The 27014-nt window shown below is 41.6% G+C and overlaps 1 protein-coding gene across 7 annotated transcripts in view; it reads right to left on the reverse strand.

The window, feature by feature from the left end:
• LOC132380011 (zinc transporter ZIP11-like) overlaps window positions 1-27014 on the reverse strand; it is a 795493-nt gene that overhangs the window by 253978 nt on the left and 514501 nt on the right. For all 7 annotated transcript variants that reach the window (XM_059948461.1, XM_059948456.1, XM_059948455.1 and 4 more), the window contains one exon: window positions 8393-8462. In XM_059948461.1, the coding sequence (XP_059804444.1) occupies window positions 8393-8462 (70 nt within the window). The remainder of the gene's footprint in view (window positions 1-8392; window positions 8463-27014) is intronic.

Genomic DNA, 27014 nt, shown 5'->3' on the forward strand with positions numbered 1-27014 from the left:
TTCTAAGCTCCAGTGAGTACAGGCCCAGAGTCATCAAATGCTCCTCATACTTCAAAACTTTTCATTCCCAAGATCATTCTCACAAACTCCCTGCACACTCTCCAAAGCCAGCTCACAGTTCCTTAGATAATGGGTCCCAAAACTGCTCACAATACTCCAACGTGGTCTGGGTCCCAACTTCAAGTTTCATGGTATTTGCAGCTTCCTTGTAATTAACAAAGAATCCTAAGAATGGTGACAAAGGCTCGGAAAACCTACATTTATAAATATAATGAATCAAAATACATTTTCAGCCAAAAGCTACAGATTTAGGAGCGTGTGTTGATTGCTATTATCTGAGTACTACATAAACGTTACCTAATGAGCATCACATAAATTTGCAACTAACATTTATGAAACTAGGATGAGTTAGGGAAAAAGCACAGAAACGCAGCTGCCAAGATTGATAGTACCCAATCTGAATAACAATTTAATCTCACAAGGGATCTCGGAGACAGGCTGCAGCCTAAAAGGGATTTCTATGTAAGGAAATGTACTCTAAATTTAGCATGCAATGGCAAAAAATAGAAATCACTACAAAGGCATTTGCTCGTCACACTGTTCATGGATTCCAAGGAAACCACATCTATAATTTATAACTTTATAAAGAATTGCCATTTCAACAGGGTTAGCAGATCTGTAGCATCCATGCCCAGGCCACAGACTCAAAAACAGTTACTTTCCCCAAGCAGGAAGGCTGATCAACACCTCCACCTACTAACAAACCTCACCACTCCCCCAATCAATACTACTTTATCATTTTCTGTCAATCATCTTAGGTACAGACACTCCCGTACCTAGCATCACCTTATATACATATAATAAATGTATATAAGCTATCTTATGTACTTACACAGTATTTATTGTATTTTTTTAACTATTGTGTTCTTAATCTCAGTTTTTTGTATGCTGCATCAGGTTTGGAGTAACAATTATTTTGTTCTTCCTTATACTTGTGTACTCTACTAGAAATGACATTAAGTTGAATCTGAAGAAGTGAACAGTCATTCTTCAAAAATCTAACCAATTACCCCCTGATCTGAGGCAAAGTTTCATTTGTCATTATTTGCCAAAGGTACTGATCGCTGCCACAACTGCCGACGATGACGTGGGGGGGTGGGGGGGGGTTTAAACTCAGCTGAAGACACATGTTGCTTCCATTTCCTCCCGAGGACCTTAATTTTATTACAGCTTAGATGTTATCGAGTATCCATGGGAAATGATTTACAATGCAATAGAAGAGACATACCATGTGTTTTTTGACAAAGATGGGGCCAAGCACGGTAGCACAGCAGTGAGTGTAATGCTGTTACAGCGCCAGAAACCCAGGTTCAATTCCCACTGCTATCTGTAAGGAGTATGCACATTCTCCCTGTGGCCATGTGGGTTTCCACCGGGTGCTCCGGTTTCCTCCCACATTCCAAAGATGTATGGGTTAGTAGTTAATTGGTCACATGGGTGTAACCAGGCAGTGTGGGCTCATTGGCCAGAAGGGTTTGTTACTGTGTTGTATCTCTAAATAAAAAATAAGTTAAAATATAAAAAATAGTTAGAGCTGATAAAGAGATACATTTTCTTCTCCATGGACTAACAATTGAAATCAATCATCTTGTGGTATTACTCAATTATAAATATATGTTACCATTTTCTTAATGTCAATGGTTCACCTGATACATGTTCCTTGTGGATCCATTTTAACACTGATCGAAGATGTAATAAAATTACAGTTAAAGTTTGACTGTTTAACTATTTTGGCAATAACCAATTCAGATATGACAGATTTCTTCTCTGAACTCATTTCACTCCCTAGCCAAGCAATTCTGCCACGAAAAACAGAGAGCAAACTGTAGTGTCATGATTATAGCACCAGCCACCTGAGTTCAGTTCCACTGCTGTTTATAAGAAGTATGGATTCAGCCCAGTACATCAAGATAAAAACCCTCCCAACCATTGAGCACATCTACATGAAATATTGCCGTAGAAAAGTAGCATCCAGATCTTTTCTCACTACTGCCATCAGATAGAAGGGACACATAGCACCAGGTTCAAGAACAGTTACTACTCCTTAACCACCAAGCTCTTGAACAAAAGGGGATAACTACCTACACTCATTTAAGGACTCTTTTATCTTGTTATTTCATGCTCATTATTAATTGCTATTTATTTATTAACTTAATCTGTACACTTTCTTTACAGTTCCTGATGTTTACAGTTTACCGTTCTATAGATTTGTTAAGTATGCCCATAGAAAAAGAAACTCGGGGATGTATGCGGTGACATGTCTGCACTCCGATAATAGATTTTTACTTTGAACTTTGTATGTTTGCATTCTCCCCATAACTGTGAGTGCTCTAGCTTCCTCCCACATTCCAAAGATGTACGAGTCCCATGCTGCAATTGGGTGGTGCAGACATGTTGGGCCAGAAGGTCATGTGACCATGCTGTATCTCTAAATAAAAAAAAGCACTGAAGGATCATAACAATCTAAGAACATATTGCTAAGGACTGAACTTCTCTGTCAGAACAAATGGCCATACAAGAAGGGAACAACACAATAAATAGATTAAAGCTGAATGGAGCTGCTATCTAGGCAACACACACAAAATGCTGGAGGAACTTCTGGAGAGTTTCTCTTTGTGATGGAACTACTATCCTCCTTTATATTCTAACTTGGTGCTGCATGCTACCAGAGGCACAAATAAGCTTAATGAAGCTATAAGTCAGGTAAAGTGTAATATACAGATTTAAAGGAGGAATTGAAAGGTGTTAAACCCTCCACAGTGAATTCCATTTTGAGAGAATTGCTGCATGGCAAACAATATTTGCCCTTCTACCTGCATCTCCCATCTGCGGCGGTAAGGCAGTGCAGCAGTTAGCATAATGCTGTTACAGCATCAGCACCCTGGGTTCAATTCCCACCGCTGTCTGTACGTTTCTCCCTGTAACCGCATGCACTTCCTCTGGGTGCTCTGGTCACCACCCCCCCCCCCCCCCCCACATTCCAAAGACGTACTTGGGTGTAATTAGGCAGTGTGGGTTCATATTATGCAATGTATGAAAGAGATGGATTAGTCCATTAATAGGATTTACTCTCAGCTACTTACCTTGGAATTAATTAATTCTGCAACAACTGCGGACAATAGTAATTAATCTTGAACCGTGGTAAATATTTTATCTGAGTGTAATGAATAGATCATAACCGAATTCTCTTAGTAAGGTCTGCCTGAATGCTCATTCAGTTTTCTAGTGTAATGTTAATTGGTTGCATAGAGATGCAAGAATCTGTAGATGCTGGAATCTGGACCAAATTAAACTGTTGGGGAACTCAGCAGGTCAGGCAGCATCTGCAGAGGGTAACTGACAGTCAATATCAGTTGGACTGATGAAAGTTCTCAACCCAAAATGTCAGCTGTCCATTTCCCTCTACAAATGCTGCCTGATCAAATGTTAATTAGTTTCCAGTTTCAATACAAGCAAGAGGCAAACCTACATCTCAGTTGAAAGCTTTAGACAAAAGGGTTCAATCAGTCTGGTTCAGCAAATATGGCCTTGTTCCCACACCTTGGGCATTACTCACCACTTCCCAGCCAATGAATTGACTTGGCAAGGCCATTCCAAATTGTCCTTGGATAAGGCCACAGTAAATCAAAGCAGTATGGAGTATGACCTGGGGGAGAACCTGTAGATGGTGGTAATCTGACATGCCAACTGGCCTTGTTGTCCATGCTGGAAGAGTCATGGATTTGAACATAGAACATCGAGCAGTACAGCACACTCCGGGCCCTTCAACCCATGGTGTTATTCTTCTTTTGCCTGTTACGTCATTGGTGTTTAGGGCAACAAGGAAGGTCCTCCATCTCTGGTGACGTTCATGGCATCCTTCATCACGTCAGTTGCTTCCAAGGAGACACATCCTTAGAGGTTTAGAGGCTTGCGTGCCTCAATGACCCGGAGAGCTATGCTGGCTGGAGTTAAGAGTTTTATGCTTTGGCTCTTGGAGTAAGGTCACCCATACCAAACAAGTCAAAGGGTAGAGGCCAAACGAAGAGTTGTCCACTGATACTCCAGGTTTGGGGGTTCAGCTCAGGGCTAACAACCACAACAGGTCAAACAAAACTGTTATGGAAACAGCAATGAAGAATCCTTCTACATGGATGACGTACTAATCTTTTAACCTACTCCAAGGTCAATCAATCTAACTCTTCCCTTTCACATAGCCTTCTATTTTTCTTTCATTTATGTGCCTCGCAATTCATATAGAAGAATCCCTAATGTACTTGCCTCTACCACTACCATTGGCAGTGCGTTCCATGCACCTACCACTCTCTGTGTAAAACCTACCTCTGGCATTCCCCCCTATACTTTCCTCCAATCACCTTAAAATGTTGACCCCTTGTATTCGTTGTCGCATGAATGAAGTCACCGGAGAAAAGTACTGGTAGATATGAAGCAGCCTCTTTATTCATCAAAACAAGATACAGCAGGCATCATATGGAGACATTTTCGGTCGAAAGGGCTGGCTGGCTCATGTTACCTGATATTTTATGTGCTAACCAGCAAAGAACAATTCTGTATTTGCAATGCATCCACAATGCTTTCTTTGAAACTACACACAAACTTTCACACCTCCCAATTCACACCCACACCATAGACATGTAAATTAATTTTAATCAGCATTATCTGGTCTGTGATTCAAGGCTTTTAGAAATCTATTGTTCAGAATGGTATTTTAAATTACATCTACAATCTATATTCAAATTTGAGCACTGGTGGCTGAAATTATTTGCCAGATGTGCTAAGACCAAAAATCACTAAGAGTATTAGCCATTCCCACCCAGGAAAAAAGTCTTTGGCTGTCCACTTGATCTATGTCCCTTATCTCGTTATACGCCTCCATCAAGTTCATAGTTTGATTTTTAGGCTTTGTAGAAACTGCAGCTAGCTTTCTTGAACGGAAGTAAATGATGATGTTGAGTTCACTGAAAACGGAGTTCCATCGATCTGCTTGGGAGATGGTGATGGAGTAAAAAACATCGCATCTTGTGGATCATATGTTCCACAAACAGTTGAAAATATTGTTTAGCGACTTATGTCCCTAAAGCTTGCAAACCGAGTTAGGAATGATCATTTGAGGGTAATTCTATTCAGACTAACACAGGTGAATGAAACAGAGCCCTGAAATATTTAAATATTAGCCACGCATGCATGTGTCCATTAATATGGTGAAATAATACGAGGTAGATGTATCCCTGAATTATTCCTCACCCACCTCTACTTACACTCCTGATAATGAGGAACAATAGCTCTACTTAGAGATTTTAACTTCTTTTCCTTCGAATGTTGAAAGGGGTGGACAGAGTAGATATGGAATGGCTGTTTCCCTTGGTGGGTGAATCCAGGACAAGAGGTCACAGTCTTAGAATTAGAGGGTACCCATTTAAAACAGAGGTGAGGAGAAAGTTTTTTAGCCAGAGGGTCATGGATTTATGGAATTCGTTGCCACATACAGCTGTGGAGGTCCAATCATTGAGGGTTTTTAAGGAGGAGATTGACAGTTATCTAATTAGTCAGGGTAACAAGGGATATGGGAAAAAAGCCAGAAATTGGAACTAGACGGGAGAATAGTTTAGCTCATGGTGGAGTGGCGGAGTGGACTCGATGGGCCAAATGGCCTGCTTTTGCTCCTTTGTCTTGTGAGCACAACAGTTCAAAGTCTGACTCTCAGGTTTTTTGCAGAAGCTGCAATCGGTCATCTTGCAAAGTGTGAATGACAAAGTTGTGCTCACTAGAAAGGAGTCCCACCCAGACGCTGGAGAACACGTTCAAAGATGGCATTACTTCCTTCACTGCAGCTACAAAACCAATACAATCCTTTTACACCTAAAGCAGGGATTCCTATTCCCAACTTTTTTTATGCCACGGACCCTACCATTAACTTCCCATCCATGCTGGACTGAGCGTCGAGGTAGCAACTCAACTTTGTAAAAATAAGAAAGACTGCCAAAAAAAAAAAGACCCTCATGACGGCGTCCCGATGACTCCACTCGGAGTTAAGGGCTTTCTTCTCTTCTTCTGCCATATTGACTGAGGTTAGAAACTCCAGTCCGAGAGGGTCTCTGCAATTTCTTTACTTGATATTCCCCAAACCACAGAATAAATCAGCATTTATATCCCCTGAATATCCAGGGATTAATCTTTTTCTTTGTCAGGGACAGCCAATATTTATTATATGTCGTGGAAAAGATTAAAGCTACTCAACAGCAGAGTATGAAAAACTGTTCAAAGAACAGCCTGCTCCTGACTCAGGTACAACATTGTGAGCTGTAAAGGTCAGAAACTCGGGAGGATTTTTTTTACAGTCAAAACAGGAAAATCCCTTTTTCTTTGAAATCAAGTTTCATAAATGCTTTGATGTTTGTAATGAAATGCACCGGACTTTCCAAATTGGAGATAAGTTCTGGATCTGATCCACGACTCAGGGTGTGGGTTCAAGTCACCGAACGCTGACTGGAAACTCATCGCCAGTCAGTCAAGCAAAATGCACCATATCGTGGCTGCATGTTCTACTCCATTTCCAAAAGTTAGTTCCACCAAGATCCAGATTACATAAATAAAGTGCAAACAGCCCTCGCACTATGTTTCTCTTTGCAGTCTCTTTCAACACAGTTCATACCCCATTCCACTTCGAAGGCACAATGTAATTTTGGCCCAGGGAGCTCAGCAATAACAGATAGAACATAAAGCAGAGGAGGAAGATTCTTCCTTTCAAAGTAATTGATTATTTTTTTGAATTGTGTTTTTGAGGGCACCCAAAGTTATACACATTGAGAGATCATGGGAAATAGAAACAGACATTCATACAATTGTTCAGTGGCTGAGATTCAATATGTTTATAAGGACATTGAATAAAATGTCCTTATACACATTCATTGTATTAATTGAATAAAAACTTTTTAGTGGAAGGCAACCAAATCTTCATTTCATGTCAAGTTACCAAATACTCATTCTGTTGTAACAAAAACAAATTGTCTTTATATAACAGTATTAAGCCAGTAAAACATCCCATGGTACAGCATAGGGATGTTAGATGAAAATTTATGATACCAAGCTGGGTTTTAAACAGCAACCAAAATAGCTAAAGAAGCAGAGGATATGAGGAAGAAATTCTTCACTATTTTCCTTTGCATTTCAAATTCTTTTGCATATGAAGACAAGTGGAATATCATTAACTGCAGAGGGATTAAAATTATCCACCAAGATGTGCAATGTGTGAAGACCATACCACAGAAAAGTACAAAGGCTCTGGATATACACACTCCAACGTGCCAATAAATTCACCACAGTTTTTATTGCACATAACATAGAACAGTACAGGCTCTTCAGCCACAATGTTACGCCGACCTTTTCAACCTATTCCAGGATCAATATAATCCTTTTATCCCACATAGCTATTCACCGTTCTTCCACCCTCTGATTTTTTTGGATGCCCATCATGTATGTACCTCTACCGTCACTCCTGACACTGCATTCATGCACCCACCACTCTCTATGCGAAAAAAAACCTGCCTCTGACGTCCCTCTATATTTTCCTCAAATCACCTTACAATTATACCTTCTCACATTAACTATTGCAACCCTGGAATACAGGAGCTGACTATCTACTCCATCTATGCCTCGTATCATCTTATACACCTCCATCAAATTACCCCTTCTACGCTTTCACTCCAAACAGAAAAGCCTATGTCACTCAACCTTTCCTCTACTGTTCTCTATTCCAGGTGGCATCCTGGTAAATCTCCTCTACGCCCTTTCTAAAGCTTCCATATCCTTCCTAGGGGGTCGGAACTGAACACAATACTCTGTGTGTGGTCAAACCAGAGTTTTATAGATCTGCAGCATTATCGCATGGCTCTTAAACTGAATCCCTTGACTAATGAATGTCCACACACCACACACCTTCTTCATCGCCCTATCAACTTGTGCAGCAATTTTGACGGATTTATGGATGCAGACTCCAGGATCCCTCTGCTCCACTACTAAAATCCTGCCATTATTTTTTACTTTGGCTTCAAGTTCGATCTTGGTGAAGAATCAGAATCCAGTTTGCTGTTACAGCCTGATATATCCTGAATATGCGGTCAGTTCTCTTTCAGCTCACAAACCTCACCCCTGGACCATAGATCTGAGAAACATATCTTGGCTTCTTCCACTCCTCTGACTTTGAAAGTTTGCATACAGATTTTCCCAACCCTGAGCTGAGACAGGCAGCAACCAAAAGCTATGACATTCCTGACTGATTGGAGAGTCAGGAAGGCCTTCAACTGTGAAACTATCGAGCAGAACCCAGACCTACCTTGCGCTTTCAAAGGTCGCTGATGCGGTCTTGCCAATAGCACCAAATCCGACTCCCACTGCTAGACCCTCTAAAAGAGAACCACAATAAACAAACATCAGAAACACAGGGAGTACTGCTGTTTGCTGCTTAAATTCTACCTCAAGGAGGCTATACAAGTCAGGGAATTATCTCTATCTCTTTTATTTGAAAGTCTCTAATGGAGTTCTCTGCATCTGCAGCTCATGTAGACATGCAGCCTCACCGACCAATGGTGGGGCACAATGGCCAATGCTGGGCTACTCAGCAAGCAATAATGGAGTGCTCTCCCCCTGCAGCTATTGGTGGAGCATTCACCACTAGCAGCCCTTGGTTGAGCACCCACCATCAGCATTGGTGGACTTCTCATCACCACCAGCCAATGGTACAGCACACAAACATGGCAAGATGATTTACCAGGGTAATTGTAAATGATTCTCTTAACAAAAACTATCAAAAGGATGGATGTGATTAAATAAATTAGTGAGTTAATGGCTGCAAAATAATTGCGCAGTGCAGCAGGGTAGGGTAGCGTTAGTCAGTGTAACGCTATTACACCACCAGGAATTCGGGTTCAATTCCGCCGCTCTCTGTAAGGAGTTTGTACGTTCTCCCCGTAACTGTGCAGGGTTTTCTCCGGCTGCTCTGATTTCCTCCCACATTCCAAAGATGTACGGATGAGTTGGTTAATTGGTCTGACAGGTGTGATTGGGCGGCGTGGACTCGTTACGCCAGAAGGGCCTGTTACTACTGCGCTGTATCTTTAATAATAGAATGAAAGTGCACAACTTATTGAGGTAGTTCAAAAGTGCACACCCAGTGGTATGAGTAGGAACAAAGAGTAGCAACAAGCCAGAACTTAGCGGCTGTGCTGATCTTACTTAAGGGTCCATTTACATAATACAAATGTTATGTTACAACAATGCAGAAGTTAGTTGTGTGTATGTAATTTCCCTCATGAAGAGTCCAGAAAGTCTTAGATTGCTCAATTTCACAAGACATTTGGAGACAGTGACAGATTGCTGTGATTATTTCAGAACATTACATGGTCTCAATGCAATTTCAAAACAAGGGAGCATGTTAAGGTTTTGGAAAATCAATGTGAATCAGCTCCGCTGAACCACTGAGAACTCAAAAGCAATAATCTCACAGACCTCTTGAGGAAAGTGAATCGACCCCAAAAAATCTGTTTTGTTCCTTTGTTTGTCAAAGGGAATGGTTGAACTCTGCTTTCACCCTGCAAATGTTCATTTTCAGTACCTTACTGATTCTGCTCATTTGAGGAGAGGAGGGGACGAGATTTTAGTTGTGAAGTGTTCGACCTGAGGGAATTGTAAGTCATCGCCAAGGCAAGTTATAAAGAGGCCATTTTATTTTGATTCCAGAATGCATATAAATGACATCTATTATTCCTGAGGCTGAAGACAGAAATATACTGATTATTTTAACTCTATGTGGAAAAAATTCAGATATGAAAGTTCACTATAATTAAATAGAGGCTGTAAGCTTGCACAAAAAAGGGAAACACAACATATGTATGTTACCTCTTCTCACCTACCTATCACCTCTCTGAGTCCCCTCTTCTTCCCATTCTCCTTTGGTCTACTCTCCTCTCTTATTAGATTCCTTCATCTTCAGCCCTTTATAGTCCCCATCCACCTGGCTTCACCAATCACCTTCCAGCTATCCTCCTTTCCCTCCCCTCACCTATTTATCCTGGTGTCATTCCCTTCCTTTCCGGTCTTGAAGAAGTGACTCAGACTGAAACATTGTCTGTATATTCATTTCCGTAGATACTGCCTGACCAGCTGACTTCCTCCACCATTTTGTGTGAGTTGTCTCGGATTTCCATCATCTGCAGAATTTCTCTTATTTATATGTTCAGAGTTCAGAATAAATTTATTTTTAAATTAAGTTCAGAGTAAATTTATTTTCAAGGTAAGTATATGCCACCATATACCTGAGGTTCATTTTCTTGCAGGCATTCACAGTATATGCAAAGAAACACAATGAAATCAATGGAAAGCTACACATAAAGATGGCCAAACAACCATTGTGCATAAGATAACTAACTGTGCAATTACAAAAGAACAGACAATACGAATTATCAGTGTTAAGAATAATGAATTACTGATTCATAACAAAGTTACAGGGAATGCATCACATCTCCTTTCAGAATGACCTTGAAGTATTCCACTCTGTACCTTTGAAGTCAATCCTTTACCATAGAAACACAGGAAACAAGTGTAGAACTGGGCCAACTGGCCCCTACAACCTACTCCACAAAATTAAAATCTTGGATGATTCATACCAGTCTCCACACTACTTTCTCCACTCACCCCACACCCCTTGACAGCAGAGTCTTGAATCATGTATATTTGAACTGAATGGCCAAATTGGGGTTCTGTATCCCCACTTGGCACAAAAGATTAAAGCCAATCCTGTCTTCTTTGGAAAATTGAACAGGAGAGATGCAGCTCCATTTTCTGATTACTCATTCATTCGTTGTTCGTCGTGTCATATGACATAGGTAATCCTGGTCTTTCCATGACCATGACTGTTCTCGGCAAATTTTTATACAGAAATGGTCTTCAATTGCCTTCTTCTGGGCAGTGTCTTTACAAGACAGGTGACCCCAGCCATTATCAATACTCTTCGGAGATTGTCTGCCTGATGTCAGTGGTCGCACAACTAGGACTCGTGATATGCACCAGCTGCTCATACGACCATCCACCACCTGCGCCCACGGCTTCACATGACCCTGATTGGGGGCAAAGCAAGTGCTACACTGAGGGATCTGCAGGTTAGCAGAGGAAAGGAGCACCTTACGCCTCTTTTGGTAGAGATGTATCTCTACCTCAGCAACCCTTCCAGTTACTAAACCATGTTTTAGTTCCCTTACACAAAGGTACTCAATCATGCTCCGCGCAGCCCAGGCGTATTCCAGGGTTGCCCAGTATTGAACTTTTGCTTATGTAAGCAACCAACATCATCACAACTTTCTACAGCTCAACTGCAAACCTGTCATGAATCTGTTCATCTGAGGAAAACTTCATTAATGAGGCAAAACATAACTAATAAAGGATGTGAACCCAGATACAGTACATTTTTATCATGTTTTCCCTGTGCTTCTTCAGGTTAGTAATTAGCATTGAATTTACGATTTTTAATGAGGAGGCAGACTCTGTGGGTATGGTATTTCAACAAAGGATGGTGCAGAGCCTTTTCTGTGGATAGCAGTCACTATTCTGTGGCACTTGAACATCTTATAATTAAATGCCAGCCACATTACCTGCCCCCCTCCCACCCTGAGCGCAAACGCCGAGAAAGCAACGGGAGAGCTTCACAGTACCAACAAAACAAGCATCCAGACGGTCTCTTCAAAATTCATCAATACAGTTACTTGTACATTGCGTTTTATAGAATTGCTTTTTAATTGCATAATTTATGCTTATTGTGTTTATTTTTATGCTTCATCAGAGCCAGAGTAACAATAATTTTTTCTCCTTTCACTTACATACTGAAGAAAGACAATAAAGCATCTTGAATCTTGAATAACAATATTCATTTTACTCATGACATCCATTTGCTTCAAAGCTGTTGGTTCCACAGAACAGTACAGCACATTACTGGCAGTACAGTTCAACAATTAAGGCCTGGTCCCAGGCCTTGGGTATTCCGAGCAATTTTCCAGCCTATTAATTAATTGGCAAGGTCTGCAATCATTGCCCATTTGCCTTTGAGGAGACAGCAGGGAATCAAAGCAGGATGGAAAAGGACTTGGAGCAGATCCTGTAGATAGAACGTGCCAGTTAGCTTTGTTGTCCTTGGTGGTGGAATCATGGATTTGAATGTAGAATAGTATAGCACACTACAGGACCTTCAGCTCACAATGTTATTCCTACACATTAACCTACTTCAAGATCAATCTAACCATCCAATTTTTTTTTCTTTCATCTACTTGCTTATCTAGGAGTCTCTTAAAAGTGCCTAACGTATCTGACTCTACTTCAGCCCTGGCAGCATGTTCGATACACACCACTTTCTGTGTAGAAACCTTTCACACCTCCTTTATACTTCCCTCCAAGCTAATGCCTTGTATTAGCCATTTTTGCCCTTCCTAAGATTGAGTTTCTAAGCTTGAATTAAAATATTCTCATCTAGATTATTTTGTTTATCAGGCTGTGTTTCACACAACGTTGGCCAAGTCAGAGCAAATAACTCACAAGGGGCATCAGACAAATAGAATTGGATTTCCTCCTTCTCCTCAAACATGCAACTCTACATTGTTCTCTTATTAACTCATGGTCTGAAGAAAAGTTCAGAAAAATAACTATTTACTTGAGATTGGTAGCTTTACACTGATCATAATGCAGAAACGATTAGTGTTTTTACAGAATCAAAGCCGTGGAAATGCACAATGCAGGCACTTGTGAATCCATAAAAATGATTCTATCAACACGCTACACACAGCACAACTGAACTGATATCAGGCACAAAAGAAAGGTCCTTGACTTCTGACTCGCATTATGACTTTTCAGCAAGGTCATTCGTACGGCAGCTAATTGGTGTGGTTGATGGAGGCGAAGACCCCAGAAGAAATTGCATGAAGTAGTGAAAACAGAATTTTCTGTAACCATTCTAATTTGTTTCATGCATCTTCTCCAAATCCAGGATATTCCTACTGAACAAAATCACAATGTATTCGAAATGGCAGAACACCAGAAATTTCTGCACAAATTCAATTTCCGCCTACACATGATACTCACCCTGATGTTCGGGACTGTATCATGTTCATTGTGCAAAGGTCAATCTTTGCACAGATTCTTCTGGGGATAAACTGGCAAAATTATTTAAAAATCCCTTCTAAGGAAAAGGGAAATGGTGATGGAGTGGGGTCACCTCTTTCAGGACAGATTATTAATGTGTACAAATGGCATCCACTGGATGTGGTTATACTTCCCACTGACTCCAGATGAACACACACAAAATGCTGGAGGAACTCAGCAGGTCAGGCAGCATCCAAGGAGAGGAATAAAAAGCCGACATTTCGGGCTAAGAGCCCTCAACAGGGGAGGAAAGGAAGGAGGAGAAGGTGGGGGAGGGGAGGAGTACAAACTGGAAGGTGGTAGGTGGAAGGGTGCGGGTGGGGGAATAAAGTGAGAAGCTGAGAGGTGACAGGTGAATGAGGTAAAGGACTGAAGAAGAAAGAACCTGATAGGAGAGGGAAGTGGACCAATCAAGAAAGCGAAGAAGGGGCAGCAGAGGGAGTTGAGTGTTCCATTCCCCAGCATTGACACCTCTCACCTTCTGGGGTACTATGAATCTCTTAAATAATTTAAGGAGAAAACACTAGAGAGTATTTTTAACAATTTTAAAATGTGATTGTGAAAAATGGATTGTTTGCTCAGCTGCTAAATATGGCGATAACCTGTAAGGTAATGCCAATATTGCGATGACTAACTCCATGTTTATTAGGTAATGTCTCTGTTTTCTTCTCCAAGGACTTCAGTCTTCACCCACAATCCGATGTGATTCATTTTCAACAAAGTTGTCTTTGGAGCATTGCCCACACGTTATTAAACACAGCAAGAAAGTACAATCTCAGGGAGACTCTCACAGCTTGATAAGGTTGCACATTGGATTATGAGAAACAGTTGCAGGAATAAGCTACTTAAAGCTTTCAGGCTGCTACATCACTCATCGTAATCATGGCTGATCCACTAACACAAATGCAATTCTGAAATATCCAATTTCCTTCAGTTCTGTTTTATATTAACTCAGTGATGGAGTCTCCACAGCAGAGAATTCCAGGGATTTGTATCCCCCATGTAAAGACAGTTCTCTTCATCTCAGTCATACAGTAAGTTTCCTTATCCTTAAGACTCTGCACCAGGGGGAACTTTGTTGCCTGCATCTGGCCTGTTCAGCTCTGAGCGGATTGTGCAAGTTTCAATTAAATTTCCTCAGTCTTCTATGATCAAGTAAACACAATCCTAGAGCCTACTTGTTCGCTCTTCAGTTATGTTTAACAGGATTAACAGAAACAAAGATGCTTCCATTGTAAGCAAAGTTAAAAGTAACACACACAAAATGCTGGAGGAACTCAGCAGGACAGGCAGCAGCGATGGAAATAAGTAAAACTATCAACATTTCAGGCCAAGACCCTTCTTCATGACTGGAAAGGAAGGAGGAAGATGCCAGAATAAAAAGGTGGGGAGATGGAGGAAATGGCTTGCTGGAAGGTGACAGATGAAGCCAGGTGGCTGGGAAAGGTAAAGCACTGGAGAAGAAGGAATCTGACAGGACAGAAGAGTGGACCATGAGAGAAAGAGGAGGAGGGGACCCAGGGGGAAGTGATAGGCAGGTGAGCAGAGGTAAAAAGCCGAAGTCGAGAATGGAAGAAGAGGGGAGAGGAGGGGAAGGGAAAAATTACCAGAATGAGAAATCAATATTCATGCCATCAGGTAGTCATCATGAATATGAAATAAACACAAATGATTAATATAGAACATAGAAATCTACAGCACACTACAGGCCCTTCGGCCCACAATGTTGTGCCGATCATGTAACCTACTCTAGAAGCTGCCTAGAATTACCCTATTGCATTGGCGCTCTATTTTTCTAAGCCCCATGTACCTATCTAAGAGTCTCTTCAAAGACACTATTGTATCCGCTTCTACCACCGCTGGCAGTGCATTTCATGCACCCACCACTCTCTGTGAGAAAAACTTAGCCCTGACATCCTCTCTGTACATAGTTCCAAGCACCTAAAAACTATGCCCCCTCGTGTTAGCCATTTCAGCTCTGGGAAAAAGCCTCTGGCTGTCCACGTGATCAATACTGCTCATCATCCTATACACCTCTATCAGGTCACCTCTCATCCTCCATCACTCCAAGGAAAAAAGGGCAAGTTCACTCAACCTACACCAACTATAACAGTGAATTCAAAAGAAAGTGCTTTACCCAGATTGATGGGAGTGTGGGAATCTGAGTATTTGTGGTGAGCTGCGTTGACACCTTCAAGCAGAAGCTAACTGAGGACACCGGTGAAAAAAATCATTAATGTTGATGAGATTAGTTAGAGAAATGTAAGGAGAGATAGGAAAACAAATACTGGCATGAGTCCATTAGCAGATCAGCTCCAGGTCCACGCTAGTATTTGTTTTCCTAATCTTCCTTACATTTCTCTACCTAATCTCATCAACATACACTATTCTGGTCAATAAGTATTTCATTTAATGTAGCAGATTCAAGAAATTATCTGCAAATAAACTAATCCTTTATTTGACAAGGAGGCATACAGGAGTGAGATAGGTCAGGTGGTTGGGTGGTGTCACAGCAACAACCTTGCACTCAGTGTTATTAAGACCAAGGAATTGATAGTGGACTCGGGAAGGGGAAATTGAGGGAACACACACCGGTCTTCATTCAGGGATCAGCAGTGGAAAGTGTGTGCAGTTTCAAGTTCCTGGACATCAACATCTCTGAAGATCTATCCTAAGCCCAACATATTGCTGCAATTGCAAAAAAAAGGCATGGAGAGGCTATTTTTCATTAGGAGGTTTGCTACGTCACCAAAGACTCTCGCAAATTTCTACAGCTGTACCGTGCAGAGCATTCTAACCGGTTGTATCTCTGTCTGGTATGGAGGGGCCACTGCGCAGGATCAGAAAAAGCTGCAGAAAGTTGTGACACAGCCAGCTCCATCATGTGCAATATCCTCCCCAGCATCCAGGGCACCTTCAAAAGGCGATGCCTCAGAATGTCATTACTCATCAGTTAGGACTCCATGCACCCATTCTCATTGTTACCATTACAGGGGCCTGGACACATGAAGTTTTAGGAACAGCTTTTTCTGCACTGCCATCACACTTCTGAATGGACAAAGAACCCATGTACTCTTCCTCATTTTTATCTTGTTTTCTCTCTTTTTGTTCTAGTTTTTAAATTTTACATGTGTACAGATACATATTTATAGCTTTTATTATGTATTGCAATTGCAATGTACTGCTGCCACAAAACAACTTACTTCATGACATGTGCCAGTAATATTAAACCAAATTCTGATTCAGAACCTTTAAAAGCAGTAAACTAACTGCAAATAGATGATATTTTGCTAACTTTGGCTATCACTACTTTGGATTGGTTCTGCATCTGGAATAAATCCCTTTGACTCCTGTCACGCTTCAATGATTTGGAAATAAACTCTCCTTCTGGCAACGTTTTGACTGAATTGTTTAAATATGTTTGGTTTGAAAATTAATGTGGTAAGGTTCACTAACCAGCCAGATTTTCAGGGAAGTTTTACATTGATCATAGAAAACATTAAATAAAATGCCTTACCTACATTGAAGTGGTGGAAGATTTTTTTAAATATTAAAGCCCCTAATATTATATTGTGAAGTTTTGCATCTTTGTACTAACCGGTAGTGAGTACCTAATATATTACTGCTTTTGTCAAGCGATCCCAAAGGGATGCCAAACTAATCGCTCCTCCCTATAGATGCTGCCTGGCCTGCTGTGTTCCACCAGCATTTTGTGTATGTTGTTGCTTGACTTGCTCCTACTGGTTTTGTTAAGTAAATCATTATATATATATTATCTGCTATTAAAGGACCCTTTCCACTCAGAAACTTGACAGTTTGACTGTGCCAATTACAAACCAACTTTAATGTTTCTCACATGCAAGAGCTTACAATACTACGATGTTTACATTGTGTGAAACCTTCCATTATAGTTGGCCTTGCACATATAGCATTTCGATAAACACAGTGCATAAAGACAGTTTGATATAAGGATGATATATGTTGGCAGAGTCTGAAACAAGGATTTAGCAACAAAGGCAATGGTTCCTTCTAATCTCAAATGAGCCTTCCCATTCTGAACATATTTCACGTCTGGTGTTAAAACTTTTCTGGGACATATGATATTGTTTCTTCGATGGTCTCAAGACAGACCTTGAAGTTACACCATAGTTATCAACTATGGAATTGCAACCTAGAGGAAATTTCAGGGACCTGACTAAGGGTGAGAGGAAGTTCTGTACATTTATGGGTACTTAATGTTTCTTTTCAGGAAGCCAAACAAACAGAGAATGTTGGGGGGGGGGGGGGAGATCAAAAATCAGGGAAAATTTGTAACATAAAAGGAGGCAATGCAGCTCATCTGGAAAAGTGATTTTCGAGTATCTTGTTCATAAACTGGAAGTTCACAGCTTTTAAAGTACACATCCAAGTACTTTTTAAATGTGCTGAAGGTTTTTGCCTCTTCCTTCTTCTCAGGCAGGGAGTTTCAGATCATAAGCATCTTCTGCATGAAGAAAATCCTCTTCCCTTGTCTAACTTTTCAAAAATTATTTTTTAAAATCCTGCTTTCAGATCCCTTGCAAATGGGAATAGACTATCACTGTTTCCCAGTATTTCAGGACTACCCTAAGTTTACACACCTCGATTAAATATCCCTTCAGTATTCTCTTACGTCTTATATTTTAAATGCCTTAACCACCTCTTTGACATCTCCTGCTGCCTTTTAAAGATCTGTGTCACACACTCCATGGTCCCTCGGTTCTTTCATATCACCAATATCATCTCATTAACTGTGCACACTTCTGCCCTGTTGCATCTCTCCATATGCATTACCTCACACCTCTACCGAGTAAATTCCATGTCTCCAGCGGACTTAATCATCTACACTTTCTTGCTTTCCTCATTACAGTCAACCACAGGACACTGAACCCATGAACACTATCTCACTACTTTTTTCCCTCTCATTTTGTACTCTGTTATGATCCCAGCCCCCTCCTTTGTGAGAATCGCAAGAGCACCCGTCGGGGGGGGGTCAGTAGACCCAGTAGGAGAGAGAGAGAGAGAAATGTGCCAAATTGCACGTCCCACCCGGGATGCAGAATAAGACGACAGCGACTATTGTCTCATGGAGACCACGTGAAAAGCCCTTGGGCAAGGTGGGCTGGTTGAGAGAGAGATTGCATCATCCCAACCCGATTGACACCTGCGACCCCGTGAGGAAGTATAAAGGAGAGTCTCAGGGGGACAGCCCCTGAGACGCACCCAGAAGACACGAGAGAGTGATCCCGCAGCAGCGGGAAGCCATTCTGAAGGAAGCCACGTGTGTTAGATTCCGGGATTGGAATTTGTGGCTGGAATCACGGAAAACCACTTTTAACTAACATCGGGGAGAGGGAACCAACGCTCCTCCGGATTTCACGGAAGCCTCATCAAGACTCGGCAAGTTCTTTCTCTTCTCCCCAATCTCTCTCTCTCTTGATCGCCCCACGTGAAACCCAGCGATTTTCAACAGGCTGAGGCCTGCAGACTTCTGAATGACTTTTTATATTTCCAATGGACAAAAAAATATTATCCCCTAGACAACAGCCGAGATTACTTCTTAATGATGATTATGACTATACCCGCGCTTTAGAGTGCGTATTGGTGATGTGCATTATCTGAATGTTTGCATTAACCTTACTTTTGTGCCCCTTTATAAATAAAAAACATTTGAAAATAGTGACATCAGACTTCAACGGACCTCTCTATCTTTGCTGGTAAATTCTCCAGTTACGGGATTTCCTGACAGTTGGGGTTCTCGTTTCGGGATTTGACACCAAATTGGGAGGCCAGTGAATCGGGCTTGTAAATCAAAAACTTGAATCTGGTTACGCGGGTAGCCAGACGGGAAACCAGCAAAGATGGACGTGGGTGAATTTATGGAAAACCCGATGGTGGGGGCACTAGAGGCGGTCACCAAATCAGACTTGTTAAATTTAGCGAAGGGGTTGAACCTAGCAGAAGTGAGTTCGTCCATGAAAAAGCGGGAGGTACAAAGGGCCATAACCCAGTATTACATTGGAAAGAAGGTGTTTGAAGCTGAGGTATTGGGAGATATCCCTGAAAAGGTACCATCAAGTGGGACGGTTCAGTTAGAGGTGGAGAAATTAAAGTTGGAACGTGAAATTAAGTTAAAAGAGCTGGAAGCGGCTGAGAGAGAGAGAGAGAAAGGGTTGAGAGAGATAGAGAGAAAGGGAGAGGCAAAGACAGCATGAAATTCACCTAAAGGAGCTAGAAGCAAAAGAGAAAGAGAAACAGAGGCAACATGACCGGGAAATTGAGAAGATGAAAAACGAGCGAAGAGATCAAGGGTTAGACCAAGCAGAGCGGTTTAATGTTAGTAGGGAGTTGAGATTGGTGCCCCCGTTTGAGGAGACAGATGTTGATAGTTATTTCTTGCTTTTTGAAAAGGTGGCAGTAAATCAGAAGTGGCCAAAAGAGCAGTGGGTGGCGTTGTTACAAAGTGTGTTAAAGGGGAAGGCCCAACGAGCATATGCGGCGTTGTCCCTGGAGGAGGGAGGAGCGGAGAATTATGATGAGGTAAAAAAGGTCATTCTCCGGACTTACGAATTGGTACCTGAGGCCTATAGACAAAAGTTTAGGAATTTAAGGAAAGGGTGGAATCAAACGTATACCGAGCTAGCCCATGAGAAGGGGGTGTTCTTGGACCGTTGGTGCACCACAGAAAGGGTGGACGAGGATTATGGGCGTCTCAGGGAGTTATTTTTGATTGAGGAATTTAAAAGTTGTGTCCCAGAGGAGATCCGGATGTATTTGAATGAGAAGCCGGATAAGTCTATTTCCGAATTTGCCAGGTTTGCGGACGAATATGTCCTAACCCACAAGACAAAGACTTCCTCAGAGAGACCGTGGGAATGATCGAGAAAGTCCGACGAGTGAGGCAGAGGTCCCACCGGGAGCTAGCGGTAAGGTTGAGGGGGAAAGGCAAGACGGCCAGAGGGTTCTGGGTTTGACCTGTTTTAATTGTGGAAAGGAAGGGCACATTGCATCTCGATGCTTTGCTCCGAGAAAGGAGATAGGAAGAGGGAAAGCCGCAGTCCCTATCGGGTGTGCCGTGGTAATCAGCAAATCGACCAGAGAGCCGAGAGTAGACAGAGTACGAGAAGGCTCTGGGAGTTGTCTGTCACACAGAACCGTGTCTGTGACGGGGGGGAGACACACCAGTTTCCGTACGAATCTGGAGGGATACGGGCACTGAACTCTCCCTGGTTAGCCGTAAGGTACTAGAATTTGGTTGGGAAATGGGCATGGTAAAGGTGGAAGGAATAAATAAACGGATAGAAATGGTGCCCTTATATAAGGTCATTCTGGATTGTGAGCTGGTGTATGGATCAGTTGAAATGGGGGGTGCCCTCAGAATTCCCGAGAGCTGACGTGGACATCCTGCTGGGGAATGACTTAGCAGGGGGTAAGGTTCGGTCAGCCATGCTGCCGACCTGGCAACCGGCGAGTGTGGTGGCCCCGCCCCTAGCGCCCAAGGACCATCGCAGCATGTCGAGAGAGACAGCTGTGAACGAGAGCAGTTTAAATCTGGCCAGTTTTGATTTGGCCGAGACGTCTTTGCTGACCCTGTGCCATGAGGGTTTAGAGGGTGGTAAGACGAAGAGTAGTAACGTGAAAGGGCGTAAGGGAAAGGAGTTAGATCTGCCCTTAGCGAAGAGAAAGGTCCTAAAGGTAGGAAATAAAGATGAGAAACAGATAAAGCTGTTAAAAGGTCCAGAGTTGGACATGGATGATCTGTCTGGTTTGGCAGAATTGTTTGAAGAACTTGAGAGTTCTAAAGGTGTTCCCGATAATGAGAGGAGGGCAGTCCTAGATGGAAAAGATACCCTTGCCTCGAAGGAGTCTGCTGAAAGGGCCGAGGAGGTTGTTTCAGCTCGCAGGGCTGCGCCTTCCCCGGGTGGGAGCTGCCCAGAGAGTAACTGGGTGGATCGGGGGAAGTTAGAATTTGAAAAAGGTGCGGGTGTTGAAAGCCTGGAAGAGGCCAATGTCCCGTTTGAGTGTGCCCGAGATGGGGATGCACGTGGTGCTGAACCTGGTAACGGAGCTCAGAAGAAGTCTGAGGTATCTGATTCAGTGGAACGGGGCGGCCGTCCTTGTGGGTCAGATGGACTTGGTTCAGTGGGAAAAGGGTTAACCTTGGTAACCGGGGGAAGTGTGAGTTCCCCGGTGTTTGTACTCGAAGGAGTGTTCAAAGTTAACGCCGAATTTAAGAATGGGGGGGGGGGTGAGGATTGTTAGTGAAGGAAACAGAAAGTCTGTAGTTTCCAAATCGAAGGAAGAAATCTTAAACCTGGCAGATCGCTCACAGAGTGAGCCGGGGGATAGCGGGGCCCCCCACTCTATTGTTATGCCAGGATGGAGTGTGAAAAGGCTGCCTTCGACAGGCTACTTGAGCAAAGAGTTCGAATCAAACACCAATAGCCTGAAGGGGACTGATAAAAGGGCCAGCCACCTAGGTAAAATTGAAGAATTGGGTGAAAAGGGTCTAAGTTTGGGGCATGGTGGTGCAAAAATAACCCCGATGAACGGGGCGGGCGGGACTTCACCACGCAAAACTACTCAAGTTCCCCACGGGGGGTGGGGGGGGGGGGCTCGCCGAAAAAGAGGCAATGGTTAATGGGGATGCCATTGTTAGACAGCCAAGCAGGTTGAACGGGTTTGCGCCAAAGCCTGTGAATAATAAAGACAGCCCTTTGGAGACCTGCCGGTTAAGTTAAACGACTGAAACGATTAGTATTCACATGAACTTTTGTAAATGCACCTAAGCTAAGGTCACACCTCCTTAGTTTTGAAAAAAATAAATAGGTGGTTATTGAATTGAAGTCTGATGTATGGTTCGCAATGTTAAGATATTAAAGAAAGGGACACAGTAATCGTTAACTATTTAGATACTGACTTGAATGTATAACGATAGTACTCTATGAAAAGAAAAACTTGTGTATTGTGTTAGATTCAAAACTCCTGTAAGACTGTGTACCACTCCGTTTTAACCGCTGGTAAAAACTTTTTAAGAGGGGAGGTGTTATGATCCCAGCCCCCTCCTTTGTGAGACTCGCAAGAGCACCTGTCGGGGGGGGGGGGGGGTCAGAAGACCCAGTAGGAGAGAGAGAGAGAGAAATGTGCCAAATTGCACGTCCCACCCGGGATGCAGAATAAGACGACAGCGACTATTGTCTCATGGAGACCACGTGAAAAGCCCTCGGGCCAGGTGGGCTGGTTGAGAGAGAGATTGCATCATCCCAACCTGATTGACACTTGCGACCCCGTGAGGAAGTATAAAGGACAGTCTTGGGGGACAGCCCCTCAGACGCACCCAGAAGACACGAGAGAGTGATCCCGCAGCAGCGGGAAGCCATTCTGAAGGAAGCCACGTGTGTTAGATTCCGGGATTGGAATTTGTGGCTGGAATCACGGAAAACCACTTTTAACTAACATCAGGGAGAGGGAACCAACGCTCCCCCCGATTTCACGGAAGCCTCATCAAGACTCGGCAAGTTCTTTCTCTTCTCCCCAATCTCTCTCTCTCTCGGTCGCCCCATGTGAAACCCAGCGATTTTCAACAGGCTGAAGCCTGCAGACTTCTGAATGACTTTTTATATTTCCAATGGACAAAAAAATATTATCCCCTAGACAACAGCCGAGATTACTTCTTAATGATGATTATGACTACACCCGCGCTTTAGAGTGCGTATTGGTGATGTGCATTACCTGAATGTTTGCATTAACCTTACTTTTGTGCCCCTTTATAAATAAAAACGTTTGAAAATAGTGACATCAGACTTCAACGGTTTGTACTCTTTATCTAACTTTAAAAAAAAATCCATATAATGTAACTTACAGTTTTTATTATGTATTGCAATGTACTGCTGCTGCGTGAGATCAAATTTTACCACTTATGCCGTGGATATTAAACCTGAATCTGATTTTGATCAACATCTCAGAGAATCTATCTTGGGCCCAACATATTTATGTAATCATGAAGAAAGCACACCATTGGCAGTACTTCATTTGGAGTTTGAAGAGATTTGATATGTCACCAAAGACTCCAGCAAATTTCTGCTAATGTACCAGAGAGAGCATTCTGGCTGGTACCATCATCAACTGGAAAGAACACTATCTCACAATTCCTCTTTTGCATTACTTATTTATTTTTTATTGTAACCTATGGTTTTTTTTTGGTCTTGCACTGTACTACTGCCACATAACAACATATTTCATGACCTTTATTAGTGATAATGAACCTGACTGCGATTCTGACATTTCTGTAAGGAGAGCACAATATCAGTATTTTGTGGTCTACACAATTATATCAAAAATCGGCTGTATATTTCTCTAATTCAACAGAGCTCTGGGGGTTTTCTGCTGCTTGAACAACTCCAGAATTTGACAGATGGAGTGAGCCCTGTCAGACCATTGATCCTATTCACTTCCTGTGGTCTGATAAACGACCTTTCACTACTACTCTCTGATTCCTGTTACAGTCACCCTGTGACCCTCCAGTATAACGACAAGCTTAATCTATGGCAGCTCAGCAAATGTTCTTTTTTAAGTCCATTTGTAGCACACCCATTGCACTTTCCTCATCAACTTCTTCTCCTATTTCAGCAAAAAGTACCATCATGTTAGCTTGTCAGACAGACAGACATACTTTATTGATCCCGAGGGAAACTGGGTTTTGTTACAGTTGCACCAACCAAGAATAGTGTAGAAATATAGCAATATAAAACCATAAATAATTAAATAATAATAAGTAAGTAATGCCAAGTGGAAATTAGTCCAGGACCAGCCAGTTGGCTCAGGGTGTCTGACACTCTGAGGGAGGAGTTTCTTTTCCTCTGTTATCGGAACACTGGGTGGCACAGTAGCATAGTGGTCAGCATAATGATTTACAGTACAGACGACACAGGTTCAATTCCTGCCGCTGTCTGTAAGGAGTTTGTACATTCTCTACGTGACCGTGTGGGCTTCATCCGGGTGCTCTGGTTTGCTCCCACATTCCAAAGACGTACCGGTTGGTAGGTTAGTTTGTCATTGTAAATTGTCCCGTGATTAGACTAGGGTTAAATCGGGTGTTGCTGGGCAGCTTGGCTCTAAGGGCCAGAAGGACATATTCGACTTTGTATCTCAGTAAAATAAATAAATAGATAATCAATCCATAAATCCAAATCTCTGGTCCTTAATCAGGGTTTCTCAAATTTTCCAGATTAAACGAGCAGGTCTATATCTACTCTGTTTATCCCAAACCCATTTTAACTCGACATCAATTGGACAACCCCCACCAACCAGTCCATGGTCTTCTCACTGCTGCTATCATAAAGGAGGCACAGAAGCCTCAGTACCCACACCACCAGGTCCAAGAACAGTTAACCTTCAATCATCAGCCTCTTGAAGCTCAGGGAATAACTTCACTCACCTCAACATGAATCTGTTCCTACAAACAATGGACTAACTTTCAATGACTTTTCATCTCACATTCTCAATATTTATTGCTTACTTATTATTATTATAAAAAATTGAAATCATTTTTTTCTCAGCTCAGGCCGGTAAAACCTGAGGTGCAGACACTGCCCAGCACACTCATTTCTCAATTGCTAGCATTTTCGGAATGTTCTGGTGGTGCTTGGTGTTGTGGCTTTCCGAAAATTTACATAAATATTACTGTGTAGCCTTAATTGTTTAATACTATTGTGTAGTGACTTTGGGATGATACCAGTTGTAGATATTACTACTGCGACAATGTATATACCCTGTTCGTGCTCAAAAGCCTTTCAATTTCTTCCTTTAATTTAGCATTTTCTGGTGTTATTCACATTGATTTCTGAATGTTTTGTGTATTTGGAATGGCTATATCTATTAAATAAATTGTTCTTGGTTGTTTATCCTGTAATATTACATCCAGACGGCTATTCTGAAGTGTCCTATTTGTAATAATGGATTGATTGTAATATAATTTGTGGGATTCTGACTCTAAGACGGGATCAGGCTTGTATTTATAATAAGGTGTGATTTCTTTTATGAATATGTATTTTAAAGCAAGATTTTGGTGAATGGTGTTTCCCTTTTTTTCTGTTTCTGGTTTTTCTTGGCATCTTGAATATGTTGGTCTTTTATGTATTTTGGATCGTTTTTTTGTGCTGAACACCTGGTCCTGTTTCGCCACAAGGAACCTTCCTGTTTCTGGAAAGAGGACTCCAACTCTGAGCCAGGCATTTGATGCTTCCTTGTCGTCACCTGGTCTGTTCAGAACATGGGGGGATGTCTTCCACGAAGGCTCATGCTCTTCCGTTGGTTGACTTTTTCTTCAGTAATGATAATGTTTTCATTTTTCTGGATTGTACTTTTATTTAAGTCAGGTGGTGTGTGCTTCTTATCAGAATTGCATATGCTCACATGGAGTACAGAATCCCATTTCCATTGATAAAAATATATTCCTATTAGTTTTATCTGACTGTTGTATAGATTTTTAACATCTGTTATTCCTCTTCCCCCTGCTGTCCTACGTAGCGTTATTGTTCAAGTGTACATAATGTTTTCTGAAATTTGTCATCTCAGTTCTTATTTTTCTTTGTAAATTTTCCAGATCAGTTTCAGATCAAGATATTATGCCAAAAGAGTATGTTAATATTCTGTGTATAGTGAAAATGTTTATAGCCTTTGTTATATTTTTACTCTAGAACTCACATCGGCAGATATTCTTAAGCCTTGAAGTAAATTCTGTCAAAAGTTTTTTCCTTTATTGCTCTATGATCTATTTTCTTTGCATGTTGATATCCCAAATACTTACATGTTTCATGTTCATCCATTGGTTGTATTGCATCCTGTTGCTCTAGTTTGTATTCTATTAGCTCTTTCTTTATGTTTAATATTCTGCACTTATCCAGACCAAAGGTCATGTTTATATCTTTCAAAAATAGTTATATTATTTGAATTAATTCCTTCAGCCTTACTGAGGAAGGAGCAGATAATTTCAAATCAACCACGAATAGAAGATGTGTTAAAGTATAACTCATTTCTTTGTTACTGATTTGATACCTAATTTTCGCCCGAGTCAGTAAATTAGAGAGCGGGTTTAAAGCTAAACAGAACCATAGTGGGCTTAGAGAATTGCCTTGGAAAAAGCCTTGGTTTATTTTGGTGATGGTGCTTGTTTTATTTTGGTTGTTATTAGATAGGGTGAATATAGTTAGTCAATGTGTCATCAGATGTTGAAGGAATTTCACTATGCATTGGGTGTAGTTTTTATATATTCATAACTTCCATGAGTATGATATAGAGTCAAATGCTTTTTGGTAGTCAATATAGCAACATGAAAGATTTTTGCTTTTCCACTGGGCTTGATTTAGAATTTCAAAATCTATTATCAGTTGGTTTTTTACATCCTTTCTGCTCTTCTGTAAGTATATCTAAGTGAGTGGTGATACATGATGTTACAATTTTATATATAGTTTGTTAACAAGTAATAGGACAATATTTTGATGGACCTTTTGTGATTTCCCCTTTAGCTCAAAGATACGTTTTATCTTCTGTCAAAAATTCAGGCACTTTTTCACAATTTAAAAAAAAACTGTTGATATGCATTAATAGGTACAGAAGAAGGCAAGTAAGTATTTTAGAGCAATATCTATGAATAGTATTGCTGCCAGTACTTTTCCAGTCGAGTTTTTTTTATAACCTCTTTTAGCATATTCATTGTAACTTCAGGTTTTTGCACTTCTTCAGTTGAGTGAGTGCCT

The sequence above is a fragment of the Hypanus sabinus genome, chromosome 23 (genome assembly GCF_030144855.1).
Source record: "Hypanus sabinus isolate sHypSab1 chromosome 23, sHypSab1.hap1, whole genome shotgun sequence".
NCBI classification, from domain to species: domain Eukaryota; kingdom Metazoa; phylum Chordata; class Chondrichthyes; order Myliobatiformes; family Dasyatidae; genus Hypanus; species Hypanus sabinus.